This window comes from Macaca nemestrina, chromosome 18 (assembly GCF_043159975.1).
Source record: "Macaca nemestrina isolate mMacNem1 chromosome 18, mMacNem.hap1, whole genome shotgun sequence".
In the NCBI taxonomy this organism is placed as follows: Eukaryota; Metazoa; Chordata; class Mammalia; order Primates; family Cercopithecidae; genus Macaca; species Macaca nemestrina.
In genome coordinates, this window is record NC_092142.1 from 79,568,516 (window position 1) to 79,587,073 (window position 18,558).

Consider the following 18,558-nt stretch of genomic DNA (forward strand, 5'->3'; position numbering starts at 1 on the left):
AAAATGATGGCATGTCACCTTCAGGAGGAGATTAGGTGACAAAAGGACCATCCTCTCTTGCTATCTTTCTGGGACTTCTTGCTCTGAGGGAAGAAAGCTGCTTTGTCATGAGTAGCCCTCACAAGAGGCCCACATGGCAGGAAACAGATGCACCCAACAACCACATGGGTGAGCTTGGAAGTGAATTCTCCTCCAGTCGAGCCTTCGTGTGAGACTGCAGCCCCAGCCTCCACTTGACAGCAGCCTTGTAAGAGATCTTGAGCTGGAGGCATCCGGCTGAGCCATGCCCAGATTCCTGACCCGCAGCAATTATGAGACAACAAGTGTATGCTGTTTTAAAATGCTAAGTTGAGAACAATCTGCTACACAGTTATAGATAACTAATACAATCCTTTAAGAGCTAAAACAGTATACTTACACTCTTTATATCCCTTGTAGCACCTAGTCCAGACTCTTTCACATAAAAGAATTTAACAAATGTTTATTGAATTAAGAGAATGACAGTCTTTACCTCCCAAGAAGTTTATAGTCTAATGGAGGAGGGGGAGGATATCAAACATTTAACAAGTTACCCCACAAATATATGTAGACTAACAACTGTGATAAGACTTGCCGAAGTGATGGCCGAGCTGAGACCTGAAGGAACAGCAAGAGTGAGGGAAGCAAGGAGGAAGAAAGGCCTGTTCCAGTCAGAGGGACACATATAAAGGCCCTGGGGCAGGTGTGGGCATGAAAGCAAGCCAGGCGACTGGGGTATAGGAGAAGAAGTATGTGAGGCAGGCTGCACGATGAGGCGGGACTGCACCACACTGAGGGTGCTGACTGTCAGCCAGGGTCATCAGGAGCCATCGACACATTTGGTTGGGGAGGGGTGTGCGTATAAAGGGTTGACGTGGCCACAGCTGCATTTCTGGAAGATCATTCTGCCTGCCTTATGCAGAATGTATTACACGGCAGGAAGCGTGAAAGCAGGCAGACTTATGAGAAGGCTAATTACAGTGTCCAGACAAAATAGCCTAGTAGTGGACTGTAATGGTCATGGTGGAAATAGAAGTAAACATGAAAGAGCTATTCAAGAATAAAGGTGAACCGGCCTGGAGACAGGTTTGGACATGGGGCCATGACAGGAGGGGTGTGAAGGGGCTCCTGCCCGTCTGCCGTGTTCCTGGGAGTGGTGGTAGGATTGTGGGCTGAGGCCGAGGGCACTGAAGGAAGACCTGGAGTCTTCTCCCAGTGGGGAAGTGGATAAGCTTTCAATCAAGGAGAACTTCGTGTAATCTGTTTCACTGACTCTCTCCTTAAGGGGCATTTCTGTTCATCTCCTGGTTCTCTGCTGTATCCCAGACAGGAGAAATATGACAATAAATCCACTGGCTTCAGAATCTATTTAATGCACACAGTAATGTATGAATTTCTGGCCTTGAGGCCAATCCAACCAATGTCACCTATACAACTAGAAAAAGTAGTTTAATTATAACCACGAAAGTGGTCGCCTTCTGGTTCCTCCATTCACAAGCAAGGCAAGGTCTGCTGGTGGACTTTAAATGGCCTCTGCTTCATGTTATCAGTGATAGGAGCATTTATTAGATACCTCCTGTATGCCAGGTACTTTGTGGGCCCCTGTGCATACATTATCTCTAATCTCGCCAGCAAAATACTGTAAAATTTCTATAAAGGAGGAAGCTCAAGGCAGCAAAGTAAATTCTCAAGGCAACAGCATGGTAAGTTGAAGGCAGGATTGGAACCCAGGTCTGCTAGACTAAAACCTGTATTCCTCCTCTCGCATCAGCCTCTTCATTTCAGTAGGACCTTCATTAGGGGCTGCTTTATCCAGTCAGCTGGCTCACCCACATACTCAATCCCCTTCCATCGCTGAGACAGCTGAAAACACCAGATCATTAACTTGGACTGTTTTCCTCCTGTTCTGTAACCGACCGAAGCTGATTAGGAAAGGAACCTCAATTAACCAAGCCTGCAGCTCAGGAGGTGAGAACCCGTGCACCTCAAATCAGTCGAGCACAACGTGTTTTCCACGATGAGTGAGCAACAGTTACCACCCAGGGCTGCTCCACAGAGGGAAGGAGCTGGAGACTTCACATGTGTTCAGTTTGTTGAAAGAAAACGCTGTGCCTTTTTCCAACATGCTTTTAGAAAGGAGTGAAGAAAGACTCTGGGAAAAACTGGTCTGTGCAGATGCCATGATGAGCTTAAAATAAGGAGGTTTCCAGGTGTATAAACATATGAAGAACTGTTTTCGGGGTGGACTGCACACTCTGGGCTTCTTTGAATTCTACACAGAGGTCTACACAGCAGAGAACCACAGGGATGCTTCTGTTACAGGTGGAGGAGGGAGAAGCCCCCAAAACGCCATGCTCAGAGAAGAGGCAGCACACGACTACCACCCCACAACCCCAAGGCTTTAGCCACAGCGCTTCCCTCACCATGTGTCAATCATTCCAGATGGCCACGCACACAACCCTGTAAAAGAACCAGGGTCTATTTCAACCATAATAATAACACAATCAGAAGCTGAAGATCGCAGCACCTCCCTCCCACCCACCCCACTTCCTGTGCCTCCCTGAAGGTACGGGGTACACTGGGCAACGCCAGGCCATTCTAGTATCCCAATGTAAGTGAGTGGTCATCCCTTGACTGCATCCCCCAAAACATACCCTTCTCATTAAACTCCCATTGCTATTATGAAAAACAGAGTCCAGGATATTTCAAGGACAGAAAAGGGGTCTCGGAGTTAAATGTCTTCAGTGGGCCTGGCACTGGGATGAACGAAGAGACAAAAGGGTGGGCAAGAACAGAACCCCTGCCTTCCTGGCACCTACTTGGTTAAGCTGTGAGACCCTAGCTCAACTGGGTTGTTTAAGCCTAAATTTTCTCCTCTGTACAATGTGGATCATAACAATCCTACATCAGAAGGGAGGTGATGAGATGACACAAGATAAACAGCAAATACAAGGAACAAAGAGCCCCTGCTCACTGGCCGTCGTCACTGTTATCGCCATTTACCACTGTACTGCCCTACCCCAGGCACCTTGTAGGAAAAGGCTGCTCAGTGGAGCATCTTCTCACCTTTGTGCCATCAAGAATCTCTTCCCTTCTCCCGCCATGTACCCTGTATTTTGAATGATGTTGTCAACCTCGCTGCATTAAGTATTCATTGGTTCCCTATTTTATTCACCTAAGACATAAGCATGATTAATATTTAAAAAGTAATGTAAAAAAGCAGTAAAATAGACTTCATCAAAACTTAAAAATTTGTTTGTCATAGGGCACTATCAAAAGAGTAAAAAATCAACTCTCAGAACGGTAGAATATATTTTCAATTCATATATCTGATAAGGGCTTACTATCTAGAGTATATGAAGAATGCTTAAAAGTCAACAATAGAAAGAAAAGCGACCTAATTTTAAAAATAGCCAAAGGATGTGAAGAGAAAGGAGAAAGAGAGATAAATGGCCAATGCACCCATGAAAAGATGCTCAACATGACTAGCCATCAGTGAAATGCAAACCAAAGCCACAATGAGACACCACCTCACACGCACTAGCATTGCTATAATAAAAAAGACAGACATAACAAGTGTTAGCGAGGATACAGAGAAACCAGAACCCTCACATACTACTGGTCAGACTGTAAAATGGGGGAGCCACTGTGGAAAACAATTTTTGCAGGTCCTCGAAAAATACAGTAAGCAATATGACCCAGCAATTCTAACAGCTGGAAAAGATCCAAGAAAATTCTATTAGAAACTAGAAATATATCCAAGAAACCTGAAAATACATAAATATAGGTTCACATAAAAACCTGTATATAACATTTGTGGAAATATCATCCATAAAAGTCAAAAGTAGAAACAACACAAATGTCCCACAAATAGAAAAGTTGATAGATAAAATACAGTCTATTCATACAATGGAATATTATTTAGCCATAGAAAGGAATGAAGTGTGGATACACACTACAACACGGATGAAACATGAAAACATGCTAAGTGAAAGAAGCCAGACACAAAAGGCTACATACTGCACGTTTCCATTGATACAAACTGTCCGGAATAGGCAAATCTATAGAGACAGAAAGTAGATGAGTGGTTTCCAGGGTGTGGGGAAAGGAGAATGGATGGAAGTTACTATTTCATGTGGGCGAGGTTTCTCCTTGGGGTGATGAAGATGTTGTGGAATTCAATAGTGGTGATGCTGGCACAACCTTGTGAAAATACTAAAAATCACTGAATCCTACATTTTAAAAGGGTGAAATTTACGGTATGTGAAATCGATCTGTCTCAACTACATATATAATATGTAGTAACATATATTATATGTATTATAAACTGAGTGAGATACATGAACTGAGTGAATGATGCCTGCAGCAAACAAATATGACATGCTGATGACAACAAAGTTTAGCTGCAAAAGCCCAAGATGTGACATTTGGATTCTGAGTCTGCCCCTTGGCTAAGTCTATGTCCACCATCAGTTCAGTGAGTCCCTCGCCCCCTGGTCTTCATCTATTAAGATGAGATGGTATTATTACATGGTCATAAAAATCAAATGGGATAATGTATGGAAAATGATCAGCAAATTGTGCCTTGCAGTCAAATTTTTATGCATGCTGGTTACCGTCCTCAGCATCCTGGTGGAAGGAAGCAGAAAGCCAATGTCCCATTCTGAGTGAGAAGGAGCCACAGCCCAGCCTGCCCGTCCCTCTGGCTGCCACCCCTTACCTCAGGTGTCAGGGCATTGTTATCCGAGGTCTGACTGGACAGCAGGATGTGCGTGAACCCTTCTTCCTTCCGCACGACGATGTCTCGAAACCGACAGTTGCTTTCATTCTGGCGGACACTGTACCTGAGCCTCTTGTCAAAGACGTAGTCCTTCTCCGCTTCCAGCTTCCTCTTCACTGGACTATGCAAGTTCAATCCCCCGTTGGTCAGAGCAGAGCCTTCCAAAACCAGATAAACAATGTAAGAAACCGAAATGGGCCACAATCCTAGAAGGACGTGATCAGAGGACGTTGGGATTTCCAATGGAAAGGCTTGGATGTGGCTGGGACACACCACCTCCTCCCCTGTGCCACCCTCTGTTCTAGGAAGAGGGAAGATGAAGAGACAGGCTGAATTCCTGCATCTCCAAATTCAGAAGAGGATCTAGAGGGCTCTTTGTGAAGGCCCTGTGCAGTCCTCTATTCTCTTCTCCCATACATCAGCTTCTGCTCAGATTCCTTGGCCACAGGGAATCCACTGACCACCATGAGAGGCAGCCCTCTCCACTGGTGGATGCCCATGAATGACAGGAAATTATCAATAAGGGCAAGACCAGCAGCTAACCTTTATCCAACCTGTATTATGTGCCAAGCACCATCCTCAAACACATCACGGGCATGATCTTATTTAATATGAGAATCAGAGATGGGGCTCTGGGACCCCCCAGTACTTCCTTGGGGGCTGCCTTGAGATGACAGGGGTGAGTACCAAGCAGGCAGGGTCCTTAGGTCTCTCTCCTCCTCTCGCAAATCAATTACAATGGCTTTGCATTTTTCTCTTTCACATATTAACATTCCTAAATGGCCTGAAAGCGCCCTGCTGAAAAAGTCTGAAAACTAAAAACAGAACGATCCAGATGTATAACGGTTCCCAGTCTCCGGCCTCACACAGGATACATCAGGAGCTCTGGGGTGTTCTAAAGAAAGCAAGGCCAAGCCAATACCTCCAAACCTCCATTGGAAGCAGGTACAGGAAGAGGCTCAAATGTGTATTTTGAAAACATTTCCCAAATACCTCCATCCAAAGAGAGAGAGAGAGAGAGAGAGAGAGAGAGAGAGAGAAGGAAAACACAAATTACCAATATCAGAAATGAAAGAGGGGGCATCACTATTGATGTTATAAATCATACTACCATAAAGACACATGCACACGTATGTTTACTGTGGCACTATTCACAAAAGAAAAGACTTGGAACCAACCCAAATGTCCATCAATGATAGACTGGATTAAGAAAATGTGGCACATATACACCGTGGAATACTATGCAGCCGTAAAAAAGTATGAGTTCATGTCCTTTGTAGTGACATGGATGAAGCTGGAAAGCATCATTCTGAGCAAACTATTGCAAGGACAGAAAAATCAAACACCGCATGTTCTCACTCATAGGTGGGAATTGAACAATGAGAACACCTGGACACAGGGCAGGGAACATCACACACCGGGGCCTGTCATGGGGTGGGGGGAAGGGGGAGGGATAACATAAGGAGAATTACCTAATGTAAATGACAAGTTAATGGGTGCAGCAAACCAACATGGGACATGTATACATATGTAAAAAACCTGCACGTTGTGCACATGTACCCTAGGACTTAAAGTATAATAAAATATAATAAAAATAAAATTAAAATAAAAGGATAATAAAGGAATACTAAGAAAAACTGCTCTGCCCATGTATTTGATAACTTAGATGAAATTTCTTTAAAGACACAAACTTCCAAAATATATACAAGGAGAAATACATCATCTCATCTGAATAGGCCTACAAAAAAGAAATTGAAGGAATTTCTACTAAAGAAATTGAATTAATAATTAATAATCTAACAAAGACAGCATCAAGCCCAAAGAATTATATGAAACATTTCTGGAGGAATTAATACCAACTTTCCACAAGCTGTTCCAGAAAACAGGTTCAGAGGAACATTTCCTAATTCATTCCATGAGGCTCGAGTTGCCCTAATACCAAAGCCAGATAAAGACGTTATAAGAACACAAAATAGTAGACTGATATCTCTGATGAACACAGATGGAAAAATAATCTTCAGCAAAGTATTAGCACATCAATGTATTAAGAGAACTATATGCCACAATCAGGTATAAGAAGCTGGTTCAATATGTGGAAATCAATGTGATCCACCATATCAATAGGCTAAAAGGAGAAAAACCATATGATCATATCAATTGATGTAGAAAAAGCATCTCACAAAATCCAACAGAAAGGGACTTCCTCATCCAATTGTCTCTGTTAGGAGATAACATGATTGTATATTTAGAAAACCCTATCATCTCAGTCCCAAATCTCCTTAAGCTGATAAACAACTTCAGCAAAGTCTCAGTATACAAAATCAATGTGCAAAAATCACAAGCATTCCTATACACCAATAATAGAGAGCCAAATCATGAGTGAACTCCCATTCACAATTGGTACGAAGAGAATAAAATACCTAGGAATACAACCTAAGAGGGATGTGAAGGACCTCTTCAAGGAGAACCACACACCACTGCTCAAGGAAATAAGAGAGGACACAAACAAATGGAAAAACACTCTATGCTCATGGATAGGAAGAATCAATATCGTGAAAATGGCCATACTGCCCAAAGTAATTTAAAGATTCCATGCTATCCCTATCAAGCTACCACTGACTTTCTTTACAGAATTAGAAAAAACTACTTTAAATTTCATATGGAGCCACAAAGGCGCCTGTATAGCCAAGACAACCCGAAGCAAAAAGAACAAAGCTGGAGGCATCATGCTACCTGACCTCAAACTATACTACAAAGATAGAGTAACCAAAACAGCATAGTACTAGTACCAAAACAGACATATAGACGAATGGAACAGAACAGAGGCCTCAGAAATAACACCACACATCTACAACCATCTGATCTTTGACAAATCTGACAAAAACAAGCAATGGGGAAAGGATTCCCTATTTAATAAACGGTGTTGGGAAAACTGGCTACCCATATGCCAAAAACTGAAACTGGATCTCTTCTTTATGCCTTATACAAAAATTAACTCAAGATGGATTAGACTTAAACGTAAGACCTAAAGCCATAAAAACCCTAGAAGAAAACCTAGGCAATACCATTCAGAACATAGGCAAAGGAAAAGACTTCATGATTAAAACACCAAAAGTTATGGTAAGAAAAGCCAAAATTGACAAATGGGATCTAATTAAACTAAAGAGCTTCTGTACAGCAAAAGAAACTATCATCAGAGTGAACAGGCAACCTATAGAACGGGAGAAAATTTTTGCAATCTATTCATCTGACAAAGGGCTAATACCAGAATCTACAAGGAACTTAAACAAATTTACAAGAAAAAAACCAAACAACCCCATCAAAAAGTGGGCAAAGGATATGAACAGATATTTCTCAAAAGGAGAAATTTATGCAGCCAACAAATGTATGAAAAACAGCTCATCATCACTGGTCATTACAGAAAGGCAAATCAAAACCACAATGAGATACCATCTCATGCCAGTTAGAATGGCGATCATTTGTAAGTCAGGAAACAACAGATGCTGGAGAGGATGGGGAGAAATAGGAAGCTTTTACACTTTTGGTGGGAGTGTAAATTACTTCAACCATTGTGGAAGACAGTGTGGCGATTCCTCAAGGACCTAGAACCAGAAATACCATTTGACCCAGCAATCTCATTACTGGTTATATACCCAAAGGATTATAAATCATTCTACTATAAAGACACATGCACACGTATGTTTACTGCAGCACTGTTCACAACAGCAAAAACTTGGAACCAACCCCAATGCCCATCAATGATAGACTGGGTTAAGAAAATGTGGCACATATATACCACGGAATACTATGCAGTCATAAAAAAGGATGAGTTTGGCTGGGTGCAGTGGCTCAAGCCTGTAATCCCAGCACTTTGGGAGGCCGAGACGGGCGGCTCACGAGGTCAGGAGATCGAGACCATACTGGCTAACACGGTGAAATCCCGTCTCTACTAAAAAAATACAAAAAACTAGCCAGGCAAGGTGGCAGGCGCCTGTAGTCCCAGCTACTCGGGAGGCTGAGGCAGGAAAATGGGGCAGTAAACCCGGGAGGCAGAGCTTGCAGTGAGCTGAGATCCGGCCACTGTGTTCCAGCCTGGGCGACAGAGCGAGACTCCGTCTCAAAAAAAAAAAAAAAAAAAAAAAATGAGTTCATGTCCTTTGCAGAGACACAGATGAACCTGAAAACCATCATTCTCTGCAAATTAACACATGAACAGAAAACCAAACACCACATATTCTCACTCATAAGAGGGACATGAATAGTGAGAACACATGGACACAGGGAGAGGAACATCACACACCAGGGCCTGTCTGGGGGCGGAGGGCTAGGGGAGGAACAGCATTAGAAGAAATACCTAATGTCGATCACGGGTTTATGGATGCAGTAAACCACCATGGCACGTGTATACTTATGTAACAAACTTGCACATTCTGCACATGTATCCCAGAACTTAAAGTATATTAAAACAATCCTTTAGTTATTAAAAAACACAAACTTAAAAAAGAAAAGAAAGAAAGAAAAGAAAAAGAAAGGGATTTCTTCAATTTGGCAAAGAACATCTACAAAATACCTACAGATAATGTCATACTTAGTGGTGAAACACTGGATGCTTTGCCCTTAAGATCTGAAATAAGAAAAAGATGTTCTCTCTCTTCCTCAATATCACACTGAGAGTCCTAGGTACTGCAGAAAAAATTTTTAAGGGAAATAAAACCGTATAGAGTTTGGGAAGAAATAAATAAAATGATTTTTGTCCACAGATGACAAGACTGTCTACGTAGAAACTACGAAAGAACTGGATTAAGGAAAAAAGATAAAAAGAAAAACAATTACTCCTGAACTAATAAGCAAATACAGTAGGGTTGGTCTCAAATTCCCAACCCCAAGAAATCCTCCCACCTCAGGCTCCCAAAGTGCTGGGATCACAGGTGTGTGCCACCACACTTCGCCAAGACTCAATATTTTTAATATGTCAGTTCTTCCCAACTTGATCTATAGACTCAATGTAATCCCAATTCAAATCCCAGCAAGCTATTTTGTAGATATTGGCAAACTGATTCTAAACTTTATTTGGGAAGGCAAAAGACCTAGGTAATACTGATGAGTAAGAATCCAGTTGGAGGATTCACACTACCCAATTCCAAAACTTACTACAAAGCTAAAGTAATCAAGACAGCGTGGTGTTGGTGAAAGAATAGATACATGCATCAGTGGTATATAACAGACGACCCAGAAATAGATCCACAGCAATATACTGAGGTGATCTTTGGCAAAGAAATAAAGACAATTCAATGGAGAGAGGATAGTCTTTCTCAACAAATGGTACTGGAACAAATGGATATCCATTTGAAAAAAGGGAAAAAAGAACCTAGACACAAAGCTTGTACTTTTCAAAAAAAAAAAAAATTAAGTCAATAGGAATCATAGACCTAAATGTAAAATACAAAATTATAAAGCTCCTAGAGGATAATATAGGAGAAACCCTAGGGAACTTGGGTTTGCAATGAGTTTTTCGATACGACACTAAAAACATGATCCATGAAATAAAACATTGTTAAATTGGACATTACAAAGAACATAAATTAAACAAAATAATTTCAATAATTTTAAAATGGGCAAAAGATCTCAAGAGATACCTCAACAAAGAAGTTATACAGATGACAAATAAGCATTATGAAATGACATTCACCATCATTTTTCATTAGGGAACTAGAGCAAGGAAATTAAAGCCAGGAGGTACCACTATACACACATTAGATTAGCTAACATCCAAAAACCCGACACCACCAATAGCTGGACAGGATGCTGAGTGACAGGAACGCTCCTTCACTGCTGGTGGGCATATAAGACGGCACAGCTACTTTGTAAGACAGTTTTGTCTTTTCTTAAAAAGCTAAACATAGTCTTACTGTATCAACCAGCAACCACCATTCCTAGGTATTCACCCTAATGATTTGAAATCTTAGAGTCACAAAACAAAAACAAAACACAAAAAACTGCAGCTTTATTCAAAGTACCAAAAGCTGGAAGCAACCATTATGTCTTTTAATAAGTGAAGGGATAAATAAACTGTGGTACATCCATAATATGGAATATTATTCGGCAATAAAAAATGAGTTATGAGGGAATGGAGCAAGATGGCAGAGTACAAGGCTCCATGGATCGTCCCCTCTCCTCTGCAAGGACATCAAGTTAACAACTATCTACACAACAAACACGACCTTCATAAGAACAAAAAATCAGGTGAGCACTCACAGACGGTACCTGGTTTTAACTTTATATTGCTGAAAGAAGCACCAAAGAGGTAAGAAAAGCAGTCTTGAATCACAAACGCCACCCCTCTCCCTTTCTCTTGCAGCAGTAGTGTGGTATGGAAAGCATGTTTGTGCACTGTGGAAAGGGAGAGTGTAGCAATTGTGAGGCACTGAACTCACCGTTATCCTGTTACAGCAGAAAGCAAAACCATACCAAACTCAGCTGACGTCTACCCATGGAGGGAGCATTTAGACCAGTCCTAGCCAGAGGAGAATCACTGATATCCCAGTGGTCAGAACTTGAGTTCCTGCAAGCCTTGCCACCACGGGACAAAGTGCTCTGGGGCTCTAAATAAACTTGAAAGGCAGTCTAGGCCACAAGGGCTAGAACTCCAAGGCCAATCCTAGTCCTGAACTGGACCCAGAGCCAGGAGACTCAGGGGGCACACAACTCACTGAGATACCAGCTGGGTATCTAAGCACTCACTAAGGGAGTGCTGGTATCACTGCTCTCCTAACACCAGACTGCACACTTCAAGTGTCCAAAAGAGATCCCCTCCTTTCCACTTGAGGAGAGGAGAGAGAGGAGTGGGGAGGACCTTGTCTTGCATTTTGGTTAACAGCTCAGTCCCAGCAGGATAGGGCACTAGTCAGAGTCATGAGGCCCTCTTTCTAGGCCTAGTTCCCAGATGATATTTCTGAACACAGTCTGGGCCAGAGGGAAGCTGCTGCCTTCAAGGGAAGGGACCCCATCTTAGAAGGATTCATCACCTGCTAACTGAAGAGCCCTGAATAACCAGCAGCAATATACAGGTACCACGTAGAGGGCCTTGGGTAAGACTCTGAGACTTGGTGGCTTCAGGTGAGACTCAGCACATTCCCATCTGTGGCAGCTATGGGGAGACATAAATACCTAACTCTTCAATTCCCAGACACAAGCATCTACAAGAATCAAGACCATCCAGGAAAACACAACCTCACCAAATGAACTAAATAAGGCACCAGGGACTGATCCTGGAGCAAAGGAGATATGTGACCTTTGAGGCAGAGAATTCAAAGTAGCTGTTTGCAGGAAACTCAAAGAAATTCACAATAACACAGAGAAGCAATTCAGACTTCTATCAGATAAATCTAACAAAGAGATTGAAATAATTAAAAAGAATCAGGCAGAAATTGTGTAGCTAAAAAATGTAACTGGCGTACTGAAAAATGCACCAGACTCTGAATAGCAGAATTGAACAAGCGTAAGAAAGAATTAGTGAGCTTGAAGACAGGCTATTTGAAAGTATACAGTCAGAGGAGACAAAAGAAAAACGAATAAAAAACAGTGAAGCATGCCTACAGGATCTAGAAAATGGCCTCAAAAGGGCAAATCTAAAGAGTTACTGGCCTTAAAGAGGAGGTAGGGAAAAAGATGGGGGTGGCAAGTTTATTCAAAGGAGTAATAACAGAGAACTTCCCAAGCCTAGAGAAAGATATCAATATTCAAGCACAAGAAGGTTACAGAAGACCAAGCAGATTTAACCCAAATAAGGCTATCTCAAGGCATTTAATAATCAAACTCCTCCAAAAGCTCGAGGATAAAGAAAGATTCTAAAAGCAGCAGGAAAAAAAGAAACAAATAACATACAATGGCGTTTTAATACATCTGGCAGCAAACTTTTCAGTGGAAACCTTACAGGCCAGGAGAGAGTGGCATGACATATTTAAAGTGCTAAAAGGAAACAACAAACAAACAAACAAACAAAAACCTTTTACCCTAGGATAGTATACCTGGTAAAAATATCCTTCAAACATGAAGAGGGAATAAAGACTTTCCCAGACAAACAAAAGCTGAGAAATTTTATCAACACCAGATCTCTCCTACAAGAAATGCCTAAAGGAAGCACTTCAGTTGGACTTACAGTTCCACATGGCTGGGGAAGCCTCAGAATCATGGCAGGAGGTGAAAGGCATGCACTTCTTACATGGCAGTGGCAAGAGAAAATGAGGAAGATGCAAAAGTGGAAACCCCTGATAAAACCATCAGATCTCATGAGACTTATTCACTACCATGAGAACAGTGTGGGGGAAACTGCCCCCATGATTCAATTATCTCCCACTGAGTTCCTCCCACAATTATGGGAATTATGGGAGTATAATTCAAGATGAGATTTAAGTCAGGACACAGAGCCAAACCATATTGTTCTACCCCCGGCCCCTCCAGATCTCATGTCCTCATATTTCAAAACCAACCATGCCTTCCGAGCAGTCCCCCAAAGTCTTAACTCATTTCAGCATTAACCCAAAAGTCCACAGTGCAAAATCTCATCTGAGACAAGGCAAGTCCCTTCTACCTATGAGCCTGTAAAATCAAAAGCAAGCTAGTTACTTCCTAGATACAATGGGGGTACGGATATTGGGTAAATACGGCTATTCCAAATGGGAGAAATTGGCCAAAACAAAGGGGTTACAGGGCCCATACAAGTCCAAAATCCAGCGGGGCAGTCAAATTTTAAAGCACCAAAATGATCTCCTTTGACCCCAGGTCTCACATCCAGGTCATGTTGATTCAAAAGGTGGGTTCCCATAGCCTTGGGCAGCTCCATCCCTGTGGCTTTGCAGGGTTCAGCCTCCCTCCTGGCTACTTTCTGGGTTGGCATTGAGTGTCTGCGACTTTTCCAGGTGCCCAGCACAAGCTGTCAGTGGATCTACCATTCTGGGGTCTGGAGGATGGTGGCCCTTTCCTCACAACTCCTTAGGCGGTGCCCCCACAGGGACTTGTGTGGGGGCTCTGAGCCCATATTTCCCTTCTACACACCCCAGCAGAGGTTCTCCACGAGAGCCCTGCCTCTGCAGCAAACTTCTGTGTGGGCATCCATGCATTTCCATACATCTTCTGAAATCTAGGTGGAGGTTCAACACCACATGGAAGCTGCCAAGGCTTGGGGCTTGCACCCTCTGAAGCCATGGCCCAAGCTGTATGTTGGCCCCTTTCAGCCATGGCTGGAGCAGCTGGGACACAGGGCACCAAGTCAGTCCCAAGGCTGCAAACAGCAATAAGACCCTGGGCCCAGCCCACAAAACCATTTTCCCCTAGGCCTCCAGGCCTGTGATGGGAGGGGCTGCTGTGAAGACCTCTGGCACGTCCTGGAGACATCTTCCCCACTGTCTTGGGGATTAACATTCAGCTCCTCATTACTTATGCAAATTTCTGCACTTGGCTTGACTTTCTCCTAAAAAAAAAAAAATGGGTTTTCTTGTCTATCACATTGTCAGGCCACAAATTTTCCAAAGTTTCATGCTCTGTTTCCCTTTTAAAACTGAATGCTTTTAGCAGCACCCACGTCACCTCTAGAATGCTTTGCTGCTTAGAAATTTCTTCCACCGGACACCCTAAATCATCTCTCTCAAGTTCAAAGTTCCACAAATTTCTAAGGCAGGAGCAAAATGCCACCAGTTGCTTTGTTAAAACATAACAAGTGTCACCTTTGCTCCAGTTCCCAACAAGTTCCTCATCTTCATCTGAGACTACCTAAGCCTGGACCTTATTGTCCATATCACTATCAGGCTTTTGGTCAAAGACATTCAACAACTCTCCAGGAAGTTCCAAACTTTCCCACATTTTCCTGTCTTCTTCTGAGCCCTCCAAACTGTTCCAACTTCTGCCAGTTCCGAAATCACTTCCACATTTTTGGGTATCTTTTCGGCAATGTCCCACTCTACTTGTACCAATTTCACGCTGCTGATAAAGACACTGGATAGACTGGGGAACAAAAGAGGTTTAATTGGATTTAACAGTTCCACGTGACTGAGGAGGCCTCAGAATCATGGTGGGAGGTGAAAGGCATGTCTTACGTGGCAGTAGCAAGAGAAAATGAGGAAGATGAAAAGGCAGAAACCCCTGATAAAACCATCAAATCTCATGATACTTATTCACTACCATGAGAACAGTATGGGGGAAACCACCCCCATGATTCAAATTATCTTCCACCAGGTCCCTCCCACAATACAAGGGAATTATGGGAGTGCAATTCAAGATGAGATTTGGGTGGGGACACAGAGCCAAACTATATCACTCAAGCCAAAACATATATAATAAGTACACAAAAAATAACAAACTAAATCACATAACCAGACAAAAATCACCTTCACTATAAGGAAGACAGGAACGAAAGAAAAAAGGAAAAGAAGGGTACAAAATACCCAGAAAACAAAAAACAAAATGGCAGGAGTAAGTATTTACTTATCAATAATAACATTGAATGTGAATGTACTAAACTCTTCAATCAAAAGACAGAGTGGCTGAATTAAAATTAAAAAAATTAAAAAACAAGACCCAGGCTGGGTGTGGTGGCTCACACCTGTAATCCCAGCATTTTGGGAGGCCAAGGCAGGGGGATCACGAGGTCAGGTGACCAAGACCATCTTGGCCAACATGGTGAAACCCTGTCTCTACTAAATTAAGATTTAATTAAGAATTAAGAAGGAAATTGAAAAATTTCTTGAAACAAATGATAGTGGAAACAAAACATACCAAAACCTATAGGATACAGCTAAAGCAGTACTAAGAGGGAATTTTATCGCTTTAAGTACTTACATCAAAAAAGAAGAAAAACTTCAAATAAACAACCTAACAATGCATCTTAAAGAACTAGAAAAGCAAGAGCAAATCAAACCAAAATTAGATGAAAAAAATAATAAAGATCAGAGCAGAAATTAATAAAATTGAAAAGAAGAAAACAATACAAAAGATGAATGAATCAAAAAGTTGTTTTTTCTATAAGCTAAACAAAATTGATACACATTTAGCAAGACTAAGAAAAAAAGAGAGAAGATTCAAATTAATAAAATCAGAGATGAAAATGGAGACCTTTTAACTGATACTGCAGAAATTCAAAGGATCATCAGTGGCTACCATGAGCAATTACATGCAATAAAGTGGAAAATCTACAGGACAGAGACAAATTCCTAGACACATACAACCTACTAAGACTGAACCAGGAAGAAATCCAAAACCTGAACAGATGAATAAACAAGTAGTGATATCACAGCCATAATAAAAAGTCTCCCAGTACAGAAAAGTCCGGGACCCAACGTCTTCACTGCTGAATTCTACCAAACATTTAATGAACTGATACCAAACTATTCTTAAAAGTAGAGAAGGAGGAAATACTTCCAAACTCATTCTACAAGGCCAGTATTACTCTGATACCAAAATCAGAAAGAAAAAAAAATCAAAAAAAGAAAACTACTGGCCAGTATCTCTTATGAATATTGATGCAAAAATCCTCAACAAAATACTAGCAAACTGAATTCGACATTACATCAAAAAGATCATGACCAAGTGGGATTTATCCCTGGGATACAAGCACAGTTCAACATACACAAATCAATCAATGTGATACATCATATAAACAGAATGATGGACAAAAACCGTATGATTATTTCAATTGATGCTGAGAACACATTTGATATAATTCAACACCCCTTCATGATAAAACCCTCAAAAACTGGCATAGAAGGAATATACCTCAACATAACAAAAGCTACATATGACAGACCCACAGCTAGTATCCTGCTGAATGGCGAAAAACTGAAAGCCTTTCATCTAAGATCCAGAGCACAAGGATATCCACTTTTACCACCGTTATTCAACATAGTACTGAAAGTTCTAGCTGGAGTAATTAGACAAGTGAAAGAAACAAAGGACTTCCAAAGTGGAAAGGAAGAAGGCAAATTATTCTTGGTTGCAGATGATATAATCTTATATCAGGAAAACTAAGGACTCCACACCAAAAAACTATTAGAACCAATAAATTCAATAAAGTTGCAGGATGCAAGACTAACATACAAAAATCAACAGCATTTCTATATGCCAACAGTAAACAATCTGAAAAAGAAATAAAAAAAGTTATCCCAGGCCAGGCACGGTGGTTCGCGCCTGTAATCCCAGCACTCTGGGAGTCCGAGGTGGGTGGATCACCTGAGGCCAGGAATTCAAGACCAGCCTGGCCATGGTGAAACCTCATCTCTACTAAAAATACAAAAAAATTAGCCAGACATGGTGGTGCATGCCTGTAATCCCAGCTACTTGGGAGGCTAAGGCAGGAGAATTGCTTGAACCTGGAGGCGGAGGTTGTAGTGAGCAGAGATGGTGCCATTGCAGTCTAGCCTGGGCAACAAGAGCAAAACTCTATCTCAAAAAGAAAAAAAAAAGTTATCCCATTTACAATAGCCACAAATAAAATTAAAAAACTAGGAATTAAGTTAACCAAAGAAGTCAAAGATCTCTACAATAAAAACTATAAAACACTGACGAAAGAAATTGAAGAGGACACCAAAAACTGGAAAGATATTCCATGTTCATGGATTTAAAGAATCAATATCACTAAAATGGTCATACTACCGAAAGTAATCTACAGATTCAATGTGATCCGTCTCAAAATACCAACAATATTCTTCACAGAAACAGAAAAAAACAAAATTTATATGGAACTGTGAAAGACCCAGAATAGCCAAAGCTATCCTAAGCAAAAAGAACAAAACTGCAGGAGTCACATTACCTGACTTCAAATTACACTACAGAGCTACAGTAACCAAAACAGCATGGTACTGGCATAAAAACAGTCACAGAAATCAACGGAACAGAATAGAGAACCCAGAAACAAATCCACACACCTACAGTGAACCAATTTTAGACAAAAGTGTCAAGAACATACACTGGGGAAAAGACAGTTTCTTCAATAAATGGTGCTAGGAAAACTGAATATCCATATTCAGAAGAATGAAACTAGGCCCCTATCCTATCTCCTGCCATACACAAGTATCAAATCAAAATTGAAAAGATTTAAATCTAAGACTTCAAATTATGAATCTACTAAAAGAAAACATTGGGGACAATCCCCAGGACATTGGTCTGGGCAAAAATTTCCTGGGCAATACCCTACAAGCATAGGTAACCAAAGCAAAAAAGGACAAATGGGATCAAAGTAAGTTAAAAAGCTTCTACACAGCAAAGGAAACAATCAACAAAGGAAGAGATAACCCACAGAATGGGAGAAAACATGTACAAACTATCCATCTGACAAGGAATTAATAACCAGAATATATAAGGAGCTCAAACAACTCTATAGGAAAAAAATCTAATCCAATTAATAAATAGGCAAAAGATTTAGACATTTCTCAAAAGAGGACATACAAATGGCAAACAGGGATACGAAAAGGTGCTCAACATCACTGATCATGAGAGAAATGCAAATCAAAACTACAATGAGATATCATCTCACCACATTTTACGTAACATGGTTTATACCCACAAGACAGGCAGTAACAAATGCAGGAGAGGATGTGGAGAAAAGGGAACTCTCACGCACTGTTGGTGGGGATGTAAATTAGTACAACCACTATGCAGAACAGTTGGATGGTTCCCCAAAAAACTAAAAATAGAATAACCATGTGATCCAGCAATTCCACTGCTGAGTATGTGCCCAAAAGAAAGGAAATCAGTATATCGAAGAGGTATCT

The 18,558-nt window shown here is 41.3% G+C and overlaps 1 protein-coding gene across 3 annotated transcripts in view; it reads right to left on the reverse strand.

Annotated features, from left to right (window-relative positions):
* LOC105491216 (chromodomain Y like 2) overlaps positions 1-18,558 on the reverse strand; it is a 203,618-nt gene that overhangs the window by 30,544 nt on the left and 154,516 nt on the right. For all 3 annotated transcript variants that reach the window (XM_011757417.3, XM_071084993.1, XM_011757419.3), the window contains one exon: positions 4,739-4,956. In XM_011757417.3, coding sequence (XP_011755719.1) covers positions 4,739-4,956 — 218 coding nt within the window. The remainder of the gene's footprint in view (positions 1-4,738; positions 4,957-18,558) is intronic.